Genomic DNA, 19043 nt, shown 5'->3' on the forward strand with positions numbered 1-19043 from the left:
CAGCAGCACATCTTCCTGCAGAGGGAGAGCTCCAGGTGTGCCTCATGTTCCCCTTCTCACTCTCCTCCCAAGATACCCACAGGAAGCCTGACCGGTGCCAGCAGATATTGCAGGCTATTAATTAAGATGTCATTTACAGGCCCACTGGGTGACCTTAATTAAACTATAAAATGGCAAACACTAATAAGGAAGATCATATTCCTGTGGGGGGTGAATCAAACACATTAACCTCCTGGCGAGGAATTCTTTCTTCATCTGACAGACATAAGAGACCTCGCAGCTTAATGCAAGGTGTCCTCAGGGTCACTGCTGGGCTGCTCATGGCACAGCTCCTCCTCACAGCTGCGGTTCCTCCTGTGGAGCACAACTTGCTGCACAACTCCTGCAGACCGCAGACTTCACACTGGCATAGGGATGGTCCTTGGACCTTTCCTCAGAGCATCAGACGCTGCTTTCTAGGAGCATCAAGATGGGGTCCCTTTCTCCTTGCCCTTCTCTTTTTGAGGGTCTTCTCCCTTTTCTGTTTATAACCACGGACTGAGGTGGAGATCACAGAAACTCTGAGGATGCACATGAAGCTCCTCTGTTTGCTTTCCTTCCTGTGCATCGCTCCAATGCTGTTACACTAAACACTCATTTCATATTCCCAGGGGATGAGGGAGATGCCACGAGAGACACATTTACATCTGTAAACTGCAATCAAAGCTAATTAAACCCAAAACAAATACTGATTAATAGAAGAGGGAACCTGATGTCAAGTCCCATGGCTCCGTCCCAAATAACAGTGGCTTCTTTTTTAAGGCACAGATTTGCTTGTTCTTTTTAATTCCCAACATCTGGTGGCACATCTCCAGCTCCTGGCTCCAAGGCAGCTGTACTGCATTTGGAAGTGATACAGGGAAAACCATCTGACAGCCAGAGCTCTGCCTGAAATGCAGCTTCCCTTTAAAAACTCACCACTGGGACACTATGATATGACATAAGCTCCATCCTTGTGCTCATTTTGCACCAGGCCACTGGCTTAATTTTATTTCATTAAAGCTGAATTTATTCCAGCAAAGTAGTTAAAATATTAATTAATAACCTTGCTGCATTTGAGAGTCCTGGATTCTTTGCTCCAGGCATCAGCTTTCCAGATGAGGTCTCAAATGGAAATAGGTGCTAGCAGGAGGGACGAAGGTGCAGAGACAGCTTGCACTGGAGTGAGTAGCCACAGCAGTTCCTGCACAGTTTTCACAACTCATAGAAAAAAGTCCTTACAGAACTGAGTATCCACAATATTTATTATTTGCTGTTAACGAACATTGTCTCAGCCCCTGTAATAATCACAGGATTCCCAGTGTATTTAAGTATTATTGTATTTAAATAATTGATTGACTTAGAGCTCACTAATAGGAATACATCCAGGAGTGTTTAATTGGATCATTACTTAATCCTGGCTCCATGCACTATATCATGTTACCAATAAATCAATTTTGCTTCTTTCTGCCTGTAAGATCTCACTCCTGATGGCTGAGAGACCAGGCTGGGCTGGGAGCATTGCAGAGAAGGTGACACAAGGGAGGTGGCCAGCCCTGCTCCACAGGACTGCAGGGGCAGCTGGCTCCTGGCACACATGGGGAGGCTGAGAGCAGAGAAAAGCACACCATTAGAGGGAAATGGAGCATGTGCTAATTTGTCTGTGTTTTCAGTTAGCACACATTTATTAGGATGTCTGACTTGCTCATATCCAGGTCAGCCTGGTAATACATTAACCTCTGGTGCCACAGACATGCACAGGAAAAAATCAAACCACAATTCACAGGGATTTTACACACTGCCCAAGGCACTTCCTGACCATGCCCAGCGCTGGCAGCCGGAGGCACCGCTGGTTGCCACCACAGCATCCATCACCCTGACAAGGGAGAGATGCTGAGGCTCCTTGTTCTGGGGCTCTGGGCCAAACAGCAGGGGATGGGGACCGCTGTGCGACTGGGAACAGGGGACTGAGATGCCCATGAGACAGAGAAGAGGGGATTGAAACTATCCTGTCATGGGAAGCAGGGGATTGGGACCCCTCTGAGACAGGACCAGGGTATTGGGAACCCTGTGAAATGGGAAGCAGAGGATCAGGAAGCAGGGGATGCTGAATGGGTCAGGAGAGCCAGTGCTAGATCACAGACTGAATGCTCCTGCAAACGTCAACAAAACCATACACATATTTTCATTTCTACCTATTTGACCCGTGAACTGACTGCAAAATTTCTCTCTAATCCCTAGTAGATGAGCATCAGAGCAGACCTATGGTCCAGGCTAATCCCTTTATTATGAAGCAATGCTATGGAAATCAAATACCAGCAGTAAATCAGGAGATTAACAAGCTGGGAAATGCACAAATTAAATTGCATCCTCCCTCTCTGCTTTGGCCCAGCCAATGGCTCTTTTTCTGCTGTGGCCACTGCAGCTGCCCCAGCAGGAAAACAAGGCTAGAAATCCCTTTATAAAAATGAGCCTCTATTTAATCCCTGATCCAGGTAGTAAGCAGAGTCTGCCCAGGATGAACCCATGTCTGTGCAGCCCCTCATGTCCATATCCCTTTCTCCTGGGGAGAGGAGAGCATGATTCTATGATTCTGTGATCTGGCTTTTGGCAAATGGTGGGCTTCTTGGGGATGTCCTGTGCAGGGCCAGGAACTGGACACAATGATCCTTGTGGTCCCTTCCAACTCAGGATATTCTGTGATTCTGTGATCCCCAGGGATCCTCCTGGGGTGTGGCAGGAGTCAGGCTGCCTGCAGCAGGGCCAGCTCTGCCCTGACCCAGCAGCACTGTTTCTGCCCTGACTGCCTTTAGTGCACTGTAGCATCTAAATGAGTATTTTATTCATTCCCTTAAGAACATCTTCACAAATGCACAGTTGAATAAAACATGAGGATGCATTTTTGGAAGAGCCATCTAATGCTTCCAACAGCCCCATCACAGTGTATCAACCAGAGAAAAGATTGTGCTGTTGTATTTTTATCTTAGTGATTCTGATGGAGTCCCATGGCATGCAAGGCAATGAGGAAGGTGCCCACAGCCCCATGTCCCTATGGCCACATGTCCCCACATCCTGGTGGTGGGGGCTGTGGCTGCTGGTGGCTTCTGTCCTGAGGGCAGAAGGGATGGGGCAGCATGTGTGGATGCTGAAGCCACTTGGTTCACACCCCTAAAACAGGGATATAGCTACTTTCAAACAAGCCAGAGAGGGGGAAAAAAAAAAAAAAAAAAAAAAAAAAAGTAGAGTTCTTAGTGAAAGGTGTTGGCAAAGTAGAAAAAAACTGACCCACAGGTTCCTGTCCAAATACACTAGTGCCAGAACAGCCACGTGCAGCTGCCATCCCTGTAAATCCTGCAAGTCCAGGGTCTCCAATCCTGAGCATAGCACAGGAGATGCACAGGGATGTTTTTGCATAGCTGAGGTGATTCTAACAAAAATCGTTCTACTTCTGGAAAAGACAAATCTTTTCTTGTTTGAATTCCTTGAAAAGCAGCAATAAAGCAAATGGGCAGAGAGGAGCAAGCGGAGCCAGGGCAGGAGTTTGGAGGGGGCAGAGGTTATAGGGAACAGGAGCCAATTAAGGCTGAGAGGAGGAAATTTAGCACAGTTAAAGAAAATGTTCCTCCAGCCCTAAATTGGACTTTAACTCACCAGTGCAAGAGGCCACTGATGGTAGGCTCCCTGCGGGATGCCGTAGGAGCAAACCTTGCAAAAGTCACAAGGGGGGCACCAGTTAGAGTAGCAAAGCACCAGGGAAAGGAGACAGCTTTTGGGGAGGAGGACAGACCAGGTGTGGCCTGAATGCACCATGGCTGGGTGAAGGAAAGGGCACCAAAATGTGACCCTTGGAGACATCACCTGCTCCTACAGTGACACAGAGTTCACCGTCCAGGAGAGCACAGCAGCCCCAATGTGGACAAGGTGAGGTCCCCGTGAGCATCCTCCCTTGGAAAGCTCCTGTTCTGGAATAGCTTGGCATCACTGCTGACAGGTAGCACTGATTTATAAAGCAGAAATAAATGAGCCTGCTCTGCAATTTCACCTAATTTTGTCTCCCATTTCAATTTGCCATCTTTCAGCATAATGCTGGGTGGTTAATTATGTTTCCATCTTATTTCTTTGATAATACTGCACCTTGTACTGCTCAAAGGGTTTCATTTTACCTTTCATTTCACCTCCTAGCACAGCTCTACATTTAGTCAGCTTGTAATTTGGGGGTATTTTATGCATTATGCTTTTAGTATTTGTACGTAAAATGGAATCCTTGTCTTTTAATTCACTCTCTAATAATTCTCCACCAAATCTTAATACAAAAGACTTTTTTTTCCCTGAAGACTAATTGAATGGGGTGTAATTATAATACCCAGGGAGATGATATTGAAAGTACGTTAACTGTGACAGTTTCCTCTGACTAATCACCCCTTGGGCAACTTCAAATCTTGTCTGTGCAAGCTCCCAGCCCGTTACCGCACAGATGTGCCAAGACAGAACTTGGCACAACAATTCCCCACCAAGATGGGGACTTGGGCAGGGTGGATCTGGGACCCTGGCATGAGAGTTTGGGGTGTCCAAGCTGCTGATGCAGCTGCAGAGGCTGATTTGTGTGGTCATCTTCTTGCAGAGGTTCCATACTGTTGTCTCCTTATTGCAAAAATTTCCCAAGTTCTTTTTGCTTTCTCATGGGCAGCTCCTCAGAGCACTGACTCTTTCTCCTTCACAAAGCAGCCAACTGACTCCAGTTCCCTTCTCAACACCACCCCACTCTTTTATTGCTCTCTTCTTCTCATTGGTTACAGCTACGGCCTGTTAAAGTCGGGCCTGTTCCTAATCTTTGATAATTGGCCCAGCTGCAGCTTCTTCGGGGTAAGATTACTTTCTATACTATCTTTATTTTCTTATATTCTGACCCCCTACAGATCTGTCCTTCAGGGACCAGCAGTGTGGTCACATGGAGAGAGAAGGGATCAGGGTGCCCAAGGTCGCTGGGGACCGTGCAGGTGACATTGTCCCACTGAGGCAGTGGAGAGACAGGGATCAAAGTCCTTGTCTCAGCCCAGAGATGTTCCCATCACCATCACCCTCCTCCTTGGTTTATTGCTCCTGCTAGTATGCTTGTCTGCTTGGCCAAAGGAAAGCATTGAAAATAGAGTGAGTGGAAGAAGGGCAGAGGGCCAGAAGTTGTGGCAGCAGCATCCTTCCCTGGCTGCTCAGGAGGCAGAGGTAACACCAGCAGTCCTGCAGGCTGCAACGTTTTCCTTGGAAACACATTTACCTGCAGGAGAGGAGCAGCAATTTGCAGTATTTTTGTACTCTGATGGTGTGATAGCAGCGAGGTCAGCACTCGGCAGAGACACCAAGGGGCTATTTCCTCACTAAACTGTGGGATGCAGTAAGTGAAAAATAAGCTTCAAGGGTACCTATTATGCAGACAATAAAATGTTTTTATATCAGTGTAAGTGTCAAGCTCAACACTCCCGCAGAGTGGATCCTTCACATTATGAGCCTGCTATGAAAATGCTCAGCCAAGCAGGGATATTCCCATATACAGCCTGGTGTTTCCTACTGGAAATAACAGGTTCCCACTCTGCATTCGACAGCCTGGGTTCTCAGAGGGCACAGGACTCCAGGTGGGAACCTTAAAATCACAGTCTGGCCTTTGGCAGGGGGAGCATCTTGGGGGACATGGTGCTGCTGCAGTGGGAGCTGCCACACAAAGCTGAAGCAACAGGATAAGAGAAGCTCTCGGCAAAGCATCCTGTAGAAATTAATGCACTTTTCTTTAGGATCACTATGAGCTACTCAGCCTTTGCTGGCCACCACAGGCTTTCAGCTCTCCTCCAAAGCCATAATTGAACAAGCTGGTTGGGACTGGAATGGCCAGGGCAGAGTCCCCAGCCCCTCCACCTCAGATTCAGCAGCATGAGAAGCACTCCCAGAGCCTCCTTTTGCTGTTAAGTGAAAAAAAGATCTTTTGCAGAGATTAAAATTAATTTATTATTTCACAGTCTGATATTTACATCACATCTGGAGAGGGTATTTCATACCCCATTACAAAGATCTCTCAATAATGAGTCCTGTGGTGGGAGCCAGGGCAGGAGGCAGGTGGCAGCAAACCCAGCAGTGACCCCCTCACTGCCATGGTCCTCACACCATCTCCAGCCCCTCCTGCACCAGCGCATCCCCTGCAGGCTCCCAGAGCAGGGCTGGAGGTGTTGGTCCCACAGCCCCAGGGTCCCCAGCACCTCTGACATTGGGGGCTCACATTGTCCCCCACCTCGAGTTGCCACACCATAGGAAATGGCGTGTCCTGGAGAAGGTCATGAGCTCAGGGCCAGGAGGTGGTACATTTTTCTTTATTTTGGATTACTACAGCAAAATCTAGCTTGGTCAGAGGCCCTGTCTGATGCCCCAGACACCCCAGAGACGCAGACAGAGAGATCGCCTCACACAAGTCTGAAATTCAATTGCAAACACAAGCAGAAACTCAGTGCCTGGGATTTGCATGGTGGAAAACACTAAATTTGCATCCTGATTAATGCAATTACTGAGGAAGGAGAAACCAGCAGCATGCACCATGGGGGCATCTCACCATCCCTGGAGCCAACAGGGTGTCAGACACCCTCTGACCACACTGCCACATCTGCTGCCTGTGGTCATAGCGATGGGGCAGGGACAGCCCAGGCTCTGAGGGCAGAGCAGCCCCCAGTGACTCAGGATCAGGCTGGAGCTCAGCAGCTGCTCCTAGGAACCCCAGGGCCAGGAGCCACATGGGGAAGGGCTTCACGTAACCACTGACTTCCCGATTCCAACGCAACCTGGATTCAGCATCTCGGGGGGAAGGCGACTCACTGCAATGATTTCAGCTATTCAGATTTTAGCCCATTTTGGGGGCCTGCTACTTGTCTGTCTCTGCATTGTCAACAGCTCTTACGTAGTGGGAATATTTTATTTGAGAGGAGTAGAAAATGAGCCCATTTCTTGGTTGGTGAATGTGTCCACAGAAAAGGAAGAAGCCGTGGAGCGACGGGATTCTGGCAGCTGCCCTGGGATCCCTGCCTGCAGCCTCCAGGGAAGCTGGGGCGCAGAGGATGCTCTGATCCAGCAGCTGTCCCAGTCCTGCTGAGGGGTGCAGCATGGCAGGCCTGGAGCATCCCCCCTCTGCAGGCACTGGGCCACATCCTGCTGCTCACAGGAGCACCAGGACCCACGGCAAGGCTGCTCAGCCCGTGCCACGCTGCACGGGGGCTATCGAGTGACCTGTGGAGGAGAGGAGAAATTATCCAGTGCATCCAGCTGATTCCCCATCCATGAATTACCAGCAAACAGCCTCAAGAGATGTAAATAAGATTGGCTCTTTACTTTCATTTGATGGAGTGGGCATTCCAAATGTCACCTTAAGGATGGTTTGTGATTTTGTGCTCTGGCTGCAGTTACCACTGAGGTCTGCACAGGGAACTGAGATGCAAATCCAGCTCCTTGGCACCATTCCAAAGTCACTAAAGTCATCCAAATTTACCAGAAGTCCTTGTGAAAACACAGGTCTGTGTTCCCAAACTGCCACCTCCCTAAGGAGGGCACGGCACCCAAAAGGAGGTTGGCCATGGAGGGGTCTGCTGGATGAGGCAGGAGAGCAGAAGCTCCCAAGTCCCACCCCATCCCAGTGAGAATTCAAGACAGCAAAGCCAGAGCAGAGGCTTTGTGCTAAGTTAGTTGCTGGGGGAAAACAACCAAACAACTCTAAGAGGGGAAAAAGACAACCAGCTCAATGTAATGCTGTAGTTACTGGTCAGTGATGGATGCTCAGGGCTGGAGGAACCTTTTTGGATGTCCATAAAAACACTTCAGCATGAAAGTGCTTTCTGTGCACAAAAATAATAGCAGCAATGAAAAAAATCCTGACATTGCTTAATACGATAATTTTGTGGTGGGGGATGTGGGGCGAGGAAAACGAAAGCATAAGGAATAATTACACTCAGCAGCATGAACAATGATTACAAAATTATGCAACTGATTAACCATGGCATATATGTAATTACTAATGAGTTTGATAAAATTTTAATTACACCTTGTTCTTTGGGGTATTCAGCAAGCCATGGAAATAATAATCGTGTAGTGCTCTGTCACAAATGATTGCCTCAGACAGGGAACAGGGACAGATTCAGGGCTGTGCCACTGGGTTGGGAAGGACAACCTGTGGCCCTGGAGCAGTGGGTGGTGCCAGGGAGCAACCTGGACACCCTGGGAGCCCTGGGATGTTACACAGACACACCGAGGATGTCTGCTCAGGGGCTGAGCCATCCAACAACAAGCCTTCCAGCAAGAACGATCAAATGGAAAAGCTCTGGGATCCACTCAGGGTAGTGGTATGCCTGCCAGGCCCTCCAGCACCAGTGAGAAATGCACAGCCCAGACCCTCTGCTCTGCTTCAGTGAGTCCTTATCAGTGTGTGCCCTGCAGGAGCTGGAGCTCTCTCCTTCCCCATGGAACTGTGGGTGCTCTCCTGGGTTTTGCTTGCTTGCCCTAGGCTGGGGAAGGCACACCTGGGTTCCCCCCATCACCTGACAGGGACGTACCTTGGTGGTCTTCACTTTGTTGCCACTGCTGCAACTCCATCCTGACAGGTCAGGCAGCACTTTGCATTCCTCCCCATCCAGACACGGCTCCATCTGGCACCACCACTTCTGCAGCACGATGGAGGCTGGGGAGAGGAGGGGATCAGCAGCCAGGCCGCAGCACAGGGCATGGAGAACCAGCTCTGCCCACCTTGGGGTGACACCCGGAGATACAGCCCCTCTCTCCAGCACAGCTCACATTGAGCAGCCCTGGACAAGGAGCTGCTCCTCACCTGCCTGGCCTCACCTGACCCAACTGCTCCACCTGCCTCCAGAACACCCTGTTTTCTTCACTACTCCAGGAAAAAAAGCCCAATGTCCTCGCTCCCAGAGAGAGCAGCGCTGTTCAAGAACCTGCTTCAGGCTCCACTTACAGAGCAAAGGGATTGTTTCCTACCACTCTGCTCTATTATGGTCTTGTGATTCATGGCTCCAGTTTGGGCAATCAGAGTGGGCTCTCTTATATTTGGGAACAATATGACCTGAGCAGCTGGGGACAGCAAGAGCCTTCCCTGACAATTTATTCTGGCATTACTTGGTGTTGCACAGAACTGCAGTCACAGGCCACTGGCTGTCAAGCAAATCAATGCCATGCTGGCAGGGGCTGGTGGTGCTCCTGATGGCTCCTTAGTCATGGCACATGATGGCATTCAATAAAACATACAGTTTGTATGCTTGGTGCTCCTCACACCAAGGAGAAATGGAATCATATCCCTGGAATCATATCTCTGCTTCCAGCTGTGGCAACAGGGTGAGGAGACGTGCAGGGATCAGTGCTGCAGACCTGACCCCAGCACACTGATGCTGGAACCCCAGTAATTCCCCCACAGCCTCCCCCAGGGCTGCACAGAGTGGAGTATCACAGCCACACCAAGTGAGTGAGTGTCCAATGAGAGAGTGTCCCCAAAATGTGCCCCCTTCCCCACTGCTCTGCTGCAGGAGCCCAGGGCAGGTCTCTCTGTTGATGCCAGGCACATGGAGACCCCACACCTGCTTTACCTGTGAAGATGAGGTCAGGGATTGAAAAGGAGGGGTTGCACCGTGGGGTACTCACCATCCACACAGGAGGGAGCTGCCCGTGTTGTCCCTGCCACCTGCCCTGGGAAGCAGGAGCACTTCACAGTCTGGGAGCGCTCCTCGATCTTGTTCTTGTTGCAGCACCGGTGAGCCGCGATGACCTCGCACGTGCCGGGCTCCACATGCACTGCAGGAGAAACAGCCCCATGAGACCCAGAGAGCCCAGCCATCCCCTGCCCACCGCCCTGGGCAGCACCCAGAGACCTCAGAGAGCCCAGCCATCCCCTGCCCACCGCCCTGGGCAGCACCCAGAGACCTCAGAGAGCTCAGGCCATCCCCTGCCCACTGCCCTGGGCAGCGCCCAGAGACCCAGAGAGCCCAGCCATCCCCTGCCCACTGCCCTGGGCAGCACCCAGAGACCTCAGGGAGCTCAGGCCATCCCCTGCCCACTGCCCTGGGCACACTGCTGCTGTGAGCCGTGACCAGGGCACAGGAGAGCCCGGTATGTGCAGCACTGTCCCAGCTCTGGAATCCCCCCCAGGGCTGCTGGTGACATACAGCTGGTGCCTGGGCACAGCATCTTCCCAGCCCACCTGTAAGGAAAAGTGGTGGTTCCTGCTCCACATCTCTTACATCTGAGCTCTTGCTCCTAATAGCCCTCACACCCATCGTACCCTTCAAAGCTCATCCCCTCTCGCCACGGCCAAGCCAAGAGCTTTATTGAAACTAACGAGCACATTAGCTAATTGCAGCTGATAATGAGATGCACTTTGCTACAAGAGGGGATGGTGCATTGTGCTGCTTTTGGCTTCAAGCAGAGCACCATCATTTCCGACCTCAGCTACAGTCAGCGCCTCCACCTTGCCATCACCTTCTCTGCCTGGAGAAGGAAGGATCAGGGTGGCATTTCCACCCTGCAGCAGCAGAGAAATGTCACGGTGTTCATCAGCAATTCAAGCTGCTCTGCTGCTCCTCCTCCCAGTGCCATTAAAATATTAAGGAAAATAGAAAACTACCGTGTTGGCTGATCACCTCTGGGATCAGAGTTTAGAGCTAGTCAGCATCTCAAATCAGTGCTCCAGCCGGGTAATGGCCCACACAAGCACAATACAAATCAGCCAAAAAGGGCTGAGAGACTTCATTCCCACGACCCCAGAGATCCCTGCAGGTCCTGCTTAATGAGCACTGGAGAAGCAGTGCAGAGCCACACATGGACATGTCCTGGGTCCCGTGGGTCACCAGGAACAGGCTTTTATTCCCTAGCAAACAGGAGCCAAGCTGGGTAGAGGACAGGGAAGCTGCATTCCTGCAGTGTGGCATCCCAAATGTATGCAGATAAGCGGGCATCAGGGCATTCCTGGTTGCTCCATGCCGTTGGCTCAGGACACCTCCCACGCTCTGGAGTGCAGAGCCCCCAGGAGCTGTCACCAGACAAAAGGCTTGCAAGGAGGTGCAAGCAGGACATGCAGGGCTGTGCAGAATGATTGCTGCTGCTGCTGCTGCTGCAGGAACCTGTGAGCACGAGCCCCCCTCAGCCCTCTCCCAGCACATGAGGCTCCAGCAGCTGCTCCAACCCACCCTGCATTTGCCTGATCCTGCCCATGGTGCCCCAGCTCCCAGCTCTGCCCCACCCCTGGGCACTGCTGGAGCGTCCTGCTGGCGATGCCATCCCCCAGTGACAAAGTCAGGGACCAGGGCAGCTGACCTGTGCACAGCCAGTGCCCATTGGCAGGTCCTCACCCTCACCAAAAAACGCTGCCCAGCTTTTGGAACGCAGCCACTTCGCCTCTCCAAGGAAAGCTGAGGGAAATGGGATCTCTCCCCCACCGCGTGGGGAAATCCCTTTGCCTTGCAGACATTTTTTCCACATCCCTGCTCGGAAATTCTCCTTGCAGTGTAAACGCCTTGCTTGTGGCAGCTGGGCATGGCTCTACCAGCTTCCAGTCAAAGCCCTCCCTGCCCTCCTGAGCACCAGGTGGGAGACAAAGAGCATCCCCAGAGGGTGCGAGGAGCTGCTCCGAGACACACCCTGTGCCCAGCACCAGCGCACACGGGCAGGGCGGGCTGTGCAATCACCATGTGTTTAATTTACTCCATTTATTGCTATTTCATGGTCATTTTCTTTTAATGAACCCTTACTTTCATTTCTGTCCATAATAATTACACCATTATTATATGGAATATTTTGTAATAATATCTCCAGCCACAAATTTTATCTTGTCTTTGAAATGCCATAGTAATTCAGCTGTAATAATGAATTCCATTCCTTTTGTACACAGAAATGGTAGACTTCAGTGAAAGTGAAAAGGAAAGCAACTCTTCGCAGAACAAACATTTCTGTTTTGCCCTTTCTTCATGCTTCATGGGATTTTTCACATAAATTGAGGAAGAAGTAGAGATCCTTGGCTTGGGCTGCCTATGAGCCCACATTCCTCTCACACTGTGGTCCAGGACCACAAGGAGTCACTCTTCCTCCCCGTGCACCTCACCAGGGAATTTTACACCCTCAAGTCTCAGTGTTCACAAGTTGTTACGGTTTTGACTCATTTTCAGAGAAGTTTCATTAGCAGAGCTCTTCCCGGGAGGGCTGCCCAGGCAACCCCTCTGCTCCCTTGCAGTCCTGCTCTCTGGCTGCTCATTTTCAGCTAATTTTAAAAGGTTCAGCCGAGGGACAGCCAGGCAGAACTGAGAAATCGGTCATTACAACCATGCAATAGCAGTTTGCTAATGTGTCAAAGCCCTTTTAATTTGCTTGGAAAGGTGCAGCTCAGAGATAAAGAGAAATTTGACTCCCTCTGCCTTACTGCAGCAGAGTGTGGGGCATTGCAGGGCTCAGAGTCCCTGCCCAGGAAGAGCTGCCCGTGTGGGGCAGGTACCCCCCTGCCCTGGCACAGCCCCCCAGCCCCTGGCACGGCCCCACAGCCCCCGTGGGGCACACAAAGCCGCACAGCAAGGGCTCTACTGATGGCAGAGCTGAAGAAGCAGCACTCAGCCCCAGGACCCATCCCACTCTCAGGCCACAAAATACTTCTATTTTCCTGAAGGTCTTAGAACTGTAGAATCAGAGACTGGTTCGGGTTGGAAAGGATCTTAGCAACAATCTTATTCCATGCCCTGCCCTGGGCAGGGAGACCTTCCACAGGCAAGGTTACTCCAGGGCCCATCCAGCCCAGCCTGGAACACTTCTCGGGATGCGTTCAAGGGCAGTCTGAGCCAGGGCCTCACCATCCTCAGAAGAAAGAACTTCTTCTGAACATCTAACCAAAACCTGCCTCCTTCCAGTTTAAAACCATTCCTCATTGCATTTTCTTCTGACCATCTGGCACCCTGCCCTAGGACACGATGCCACTGGAAATTTGTCCCCTCCAGGTGCTAGCCCCAGCCCTGGCAGCAGGACACTGCATCCCCTTCCCAGGCCATGGCATTTGAGCCCATGGGGAGCTGGGTAAGGGCCATCCCAGCTGCCAAAATGCACCTCAGCTCCTACACACCAGATTCACTTGTTTTCCCACCTCTGCCACTCGGGATTTTCATGCCCCATGCCTGGGAAGTGAGAGCAGAGAGGCTGAGCCCACGTGCAGTGTGAGCAGCAGGCTCCAGAGCTCCCTGCAGCTGCTTCTCCTTTTTCTGAGCAGCAGGAAACTTGGAACAAAATGTGTATCAGATGGATGGTGTGTTTAACACTGACAGCAGGAAACCTCCCGAGAGCCTGGGATAAGTTCCAGAGCTTCTGGCATGCTTCTCCCCCCCATTTAACTGGTATTTCCCCACTGGAACCCTTTTTTAAAAGACACAGCTTATCTCATGGAACCATGAAGAATTGTAAGAACAAACACCTTTTGAATCCTGCATGCAAAAATAAAATAAAAATGCTGTCCGACTCTGATTGACCTTTAAATGAGCAGCAGAACATGGAGTTTTTATGGCATAACCCGAAATTACACATTTTGAGTATCTCAGGGAGCGTGGGCACAACCCCACGTGTTCAATGTAAAATACTGCTTGCTGGTGGAGAGCTACAAAATGAAGAGAAGCTGGATGCATGTAAGTGTCAGGAAATGCCAAGAGAACCTCATTTCCCAAAAGAAAAAATCCCAGCTGACTTAAATGCTTTCTTATTTCTGCTTCAGGTTGAGTGATGAGCACAAAGGCAAAGACAGCCCTTTGATTATCAGCTTTAGAAGGTGCTGGGGCCACCTTTGAGGGAGCTGGGTCCAGACATTCCAGCCTTGCTCATCAGGAAGACCTCACCATGTTACACAGGGGATTAAACTGCTGGTGAATCATTCTTCACCAAGGAGTCTCCTATTCTCTTTCCAAATGACTGTGCTTGATTCATGTAGCTCCTTAAATCCAACCACATTCTGCAGGAAGCAGCGGTTTGCTTGGACAAAGCAGCATCTCCATGTGCTGGGCAGGCACAAGGGATCTCAGGCACAGGGTATGATTTGTGTGCTGGGCCAGGAGTTGGACTTAATGATCCTTGTGGATCTCTTCCAACTCGAGATATTCTATAATTCTGTTATCAGACCTGGTTGCCACAGTCAGACGTGTTTGCATGTGGACTCTCTCTTCAAGAAATTTTAAAGTTTGAGGTCACAATTAAAGACCTTCCTCTGCTATTTTTAGGTGGTTTTACCTGTGAATAAACACAATTCAAAGAAGCAGCTCCCTACAAATTGATACCATGGAGTACCAGGGCTCTCTGGCACTGGGATTGGGCAGGTTGAGTGAGCACTTAAGCTGCCAGCAGTGCCCATATCCCTGGAAGACCCGACTCAGTGCTGAAAAGTCATCCAGAGAAAAAGTGAAGAGTTTTCTCCCAGTTAGAATCACAGAATGGTTTAGGTTGGAAAGAAGCTTAAAGCTCATCTTGCTCCACTGCCTGCCATTACCAGGGCCACCTTCCACTAGAGCAGGTGGCTCAGAGCCCTGTCCAGCCTGACCTTGGACACTTCCAAGGATGGGGTATCCAGGGTTTGGAGGAGGGAAGGGCAGGTAGCTGATGACTGGTGGGCTGAGGGAGGCACTCTGGAAGATGCGTTTTGGTTTTAGGCAATGCGGGTGGGGATTACAGGATTAGAACTACTTTAACTGTCAGGCAAAAATGACAGAAATAGGACAAGGTTAGGTGTGGGGTCAATCAAGAGCATGAATGGTTTCAAATTAACCCCTAAATGCCCTTTCCAAGCCGAGGCATATGCAGCAGACAGCATATGGGATCCTAGTGTTCACCTGCACTGCCAGGTGCACAGCTCTGCCAGTAACACCAGTAACACCAGCACCACCAGCAACACCAGCCTGTGAGACAGAACTTCACCAAGCAGCTCATCCCCACGTAACCCCCACCTCAGGCATCCCATGAAGATTCCAAAGTACTACCATTTTCAGGGGGACCCAGATGATTGCACAAGCCTGTGACACATGCAGCAAGGATCTTGCTCCCCTACCTGAATGGCTTCTGTGCTGATGCGTGGAGGCCAGCGTCAGTCGTCCCCACAGCGTGGTAAGGCAGAGACTGAGCACGAAAACCCATTTGCTCAGGCTCTGTATATCTCTCTCACTCATTCTACCGAAAACAAGAAGAGATATGTGGAGGAAGAGGGACTGAGGAGGGCTGGGAGGTGCAGATCCACTCACCAACGCTCCTGCACGCAGTAGTATGACTCCTGAACGTTGTGAGGACTGGGGTGTCTGGCTGTGGGGACAAGGCCCTGGGAGATGAAGGGATTCACCCACCACCCTCAGATGACCTCAGACTTCATCAGCAGCATAGGCCATCTCAGCAGGACAGAAAGAGATCCCACCAGCAGTAGTACAGGTGAGTGATGGTTACCTTTTACTGGTGATTCACGGTCACATCTGCCAACCTCAGGTGGGCCAGGTCTTTGCAAGGAGCAGACATCAGCACATCTGAAAAGAGAAAGAAGGACATGGGCAGTGATACCTGCCATCAGCATGAGCCACTGTGTCCCTGGGAGTGGCTGGGCTCAGCTGGGAATTTCACCAGCCCCACTTCAGGACTCTCAGGTGCATGAGCATGTGTCCATGGCACCACTGAAACTTCTCCAGGAGCTCAGCCCATAACCCTGCTCACCCCTTTGAACAGCAGGACCTGCAGAGCTGCTCCTGATTTTTACTGCTGAGAGCACAAGATCAGATCCTTTATAGTAGGTCATTAAAGCAGATGACAAACACCAAATGCACAGGCAGTGTGTGTGGGAAGAGCCAGAGCAGATCAGCAGCGAGCCGTTTCAGGTTCTGCCTTTTCTGTGCGTGGTTACATGCTGTTATTGTCCTTGTGTCACTGAGGTCCCTCGCAGCAGTCCCAAGGCTTGGCACTTGTAAACCACTTGCTGACAAACAGGAGAATGGGCTGATCCTGCTGGATGTCCTGGGGCCAGCACCCACAGGAAACAGGAACGGGGCAGCTGATTGCCAGTCGGATACACAGAGCCCGTGGCAGCGCCAGGACCTGCAGTCTGCTCTCCCAGGGCATCACCTTCTGGGACTGCTCCTCCTTCCAGCACAGACCCAAAACTCATGCAACCACACACACAAAACTACCCCTGGACACACTGGGAATCTCTCTTAGCACCACAGTGGCACCACTCCCGCTCTATGCAGCACATGCTGGAAAGAAGCCAAGTTTTACATCATCTGAAGCCCCTAAAGAAAAATGTAAGTTCCAAAAGGTTTTGTATTTTACTGCTGGGTTCTTTAAATATGTTCTCTTCACTATTTACAGCCCTTCAGATGGGAACAGCTCTGGCACTTGCAGGCAGTGGTGCCAACAGCCGTGTCCCTGCTTGGCAGCTGCCAGGTGACGTGGGGACCTGCCAGCCTCCATTATCACCTGTTGGGGTCTCACCAGGTCCAGCAAACAACTATGGCCCCCATAAAATTTTAGTGCTGGATCATAACTTACTAACAAGACAGCAGAAAGATAAGTGGTGATGACACTGATGTTGGGGAGTGCTGCCAGGACCAGCAGCAGTGCCAGGAGTAGCCCTGCCTGGTGCCAGCCTTGCACCCACAGTCCCCTCCACAGGCATTGCAGAATTCCAGCAGTGCACTGGACAAACCCACACCTCTCAGAGAAGAAATCTTCAATTTTCAACCGTTTGAAATTTCTATCTGCTCTGGACCATGAGACAGTGAAACCACAGACTTCTCTAATGAAGAGCCAGGACACAATATGCTGACATTTTTAATCAAAATGAAGTGATTTGAAGTGGTAAAAAGGACATTTCTTGTTTGGAAGCATTTAAAAATGAATTTTCCTGTTTTAAACTGGCATTTCAAAATGAAAAATGCTTCATTCTGAATTGGTGATTTAAAGTGATATTTTGCACTTTGATTCTCCCATCTGGAAAACAAAAATCAGAAAATGTCATCAAAAGTGCTGACATTTGCGCAGGAAGAAACCAAAGGTATATTGACAAAACCACGTATTTTATGCTAAAAAAGAATTTAGAGGTAAGGAAATACTTCTAATTAATGCTGTGGGATGGTCAGCTTGCCCAGGAACAGACTGAAGTGTGTCTGGCAGCTTCCCACTCGCTGTCCTGACTCCATCCCTGCCCACTGGGTGACGAGGGGCTGCTCCTGCTCCAGCCCCTCCATTGCCAGAAAGAATCCACTATGGCTCAATGTGCAAGAAAACCATTGCTTCTTGAGGGGATGTGGTGGGACTGCAAGACTCTCCCCTGTAAACCCGCATTTAGGTGATCTCTGATGCTCTGGCACAATATGCTCTGCATGAGGCTTCTCAGAGGGGGATCATACAACAGCTGGTACTGCTGGAGTCCCTTTGGAGACATGACAGTCCACTGTGTAAATACTGATGTCAGCTTATAGCATGCACTATTTGCTCAATGACAAAGCAAACAGCTCTCTCAAAGCTGCTCAGTTCTTCACCTGAACCCAGAGGCAGTGAGTGCCACAGCCCCGCACCCAGCAGGGAGTGGGGCACATGCCCCACACCTGGGGCCACCCCTGCCCAGCCACGCAGCACACAGCAGGAGCCGTGTCCCAGCTGCCTTGCCCCACGATGGGGCACAGCTAGCAGCCCGGATGTGAGGACAGCAGACACAATGCTAGTGCAAGTTTTGCAACAGTGAGTCCCCAGTACCAACAAACCTCCCCTGGGCCTTCCAGCAGAGCAGCCAGGTCCCCATCAGGAGACCCTGGTTTCCTGCCTGCTGCTCCTGCTCCATGCAGGGAGCACAGCCCAGCTCCCAGGCACCAGGCTTGAGCCCCACAGCACACACCAGAGTCCTTCTGGAGGAACCAATCTCCAGCTCAGGCCCATGGGACCCTCCAGGCCATGTGAGTTTCCAGGAGACATTCCTAAACCTCTCAGCTGGACCAAAAGCCAAGCACTCCACTGGGCACTCCATCCCACAGAGGACAGCAGCACACTCCCAGTGCAAAGTATATTTAGCTCAGAAAGGCTGAGCTGTTTGCTATAGCCAAGGAAGCATAAATAAATTACAGTGTTATCAATAATGCAATCCACACTGTCCAAGGGGAAACCACTGAGCTGAGCAGGAGCCACGCTGGTGGCCAGGAGAGCACATGAGGTTCAGGGGAGCAGGAGGACACGGTGCAACCCAGTGCTCCATGCTGGCAGAGGCACTCGAGCTCCCACTCATGCCCAAACTCCCATTAGAAAACTCAGCTCCACAGAAATTGCTGCTTTGACAGTTATCTCCAGTGTCGTGAGATTACAACTACAAATGTTTGGTCTGACTTGAGATTTTTCAGCCTGGAATGTCAGTGAAATGAAGAGTGGTGTTCTGGCATGTCAAAACACTGAATTTTGATTGAATATCTTGGTATTCTCCATTCTGTTACGTGCTGTTTGGAATGTTGTGGATTTTTTCACTAAGATTTTTTAGCTGCTTTTGCCTTTTGGGTCTGAGCTGGGACCTGAAAGAACTGTCAAATTGCCCTATCTCTTAGACTATCAATCTCAGTTGCAACCAGAGTGTCAAGAGATGATGGTTCTTCTGTGAGGGTCCATGTCCCTCCCTGTAGGCACATGAGGGCCATCTCATCGAGGTTCTCAGCACAAACAGACCACAGGAACAGCTCCCTGCTGCCCTCCCAGACAACAACCACTCTGCCTGTCACAGGAGCTATGGACGTTTTCTTCCTCCTCCTCCATTAAAGCCACAGGTGGAACTGTGCCCCTCCAGCCAGGGTCCAGTGCCCCACAGTGCTAACGAGGCTAATGAACAGCCCCCCAAGCCTCTCCCTACAGCAAAAGGGGTGGCTGATGAGCAGGAGGAGGAGACTGCTGCTTCCCTGCCTTGGCACCCACAGACTCATGACTCCAGAATGGGATGGTACAGCTCATGCCCTCCTCTGAGCCCCTGAGCCTCTGCTGGT

The 19043-nt window shown here is 50.7% G+C and overlaps 1 protein-coding gene across 1 annotated transcript; it reads right to left on the reverse strand.

The window, feature by feature from the left end:
* Positions 1-281: 281 nt before the first annotated feature.
* On the reverse strand, positions 282-15215 carry TAFA3 (TAFA chemokine like family member 3; the record flags this gene model as incomplete). Its single annotated transcript, XM_084220842.1, has 5 exons — positions 282-354; positions 1838-1971; positions 8592-8716; positions 9685-9834; positions 15098-15215. The coding sequence occupies 5 exons, from the start codon at positions 15213-15215 to the stop codon at positions 282-284; spliced, it is 600 nt and encodes a 199-aa protein (XP_084076968.1).
* Between the last annotated feature and the right edge of the window lie 3828 nt (positions 15216-19043).

The sequence above is a fragment of the Fringilla coelebs genome (assembly GCF_963513975.1).
Source record: "Fringilla coelebs genome assembly, chromosome: 23".
Classification (NCBI taxonomy): domain Eukaryota; kingdom Metazoa; phylum Chordata; class Aves; order Passeriformes; family Fringillidae; genus Fringilla; species Fringilla coelebs.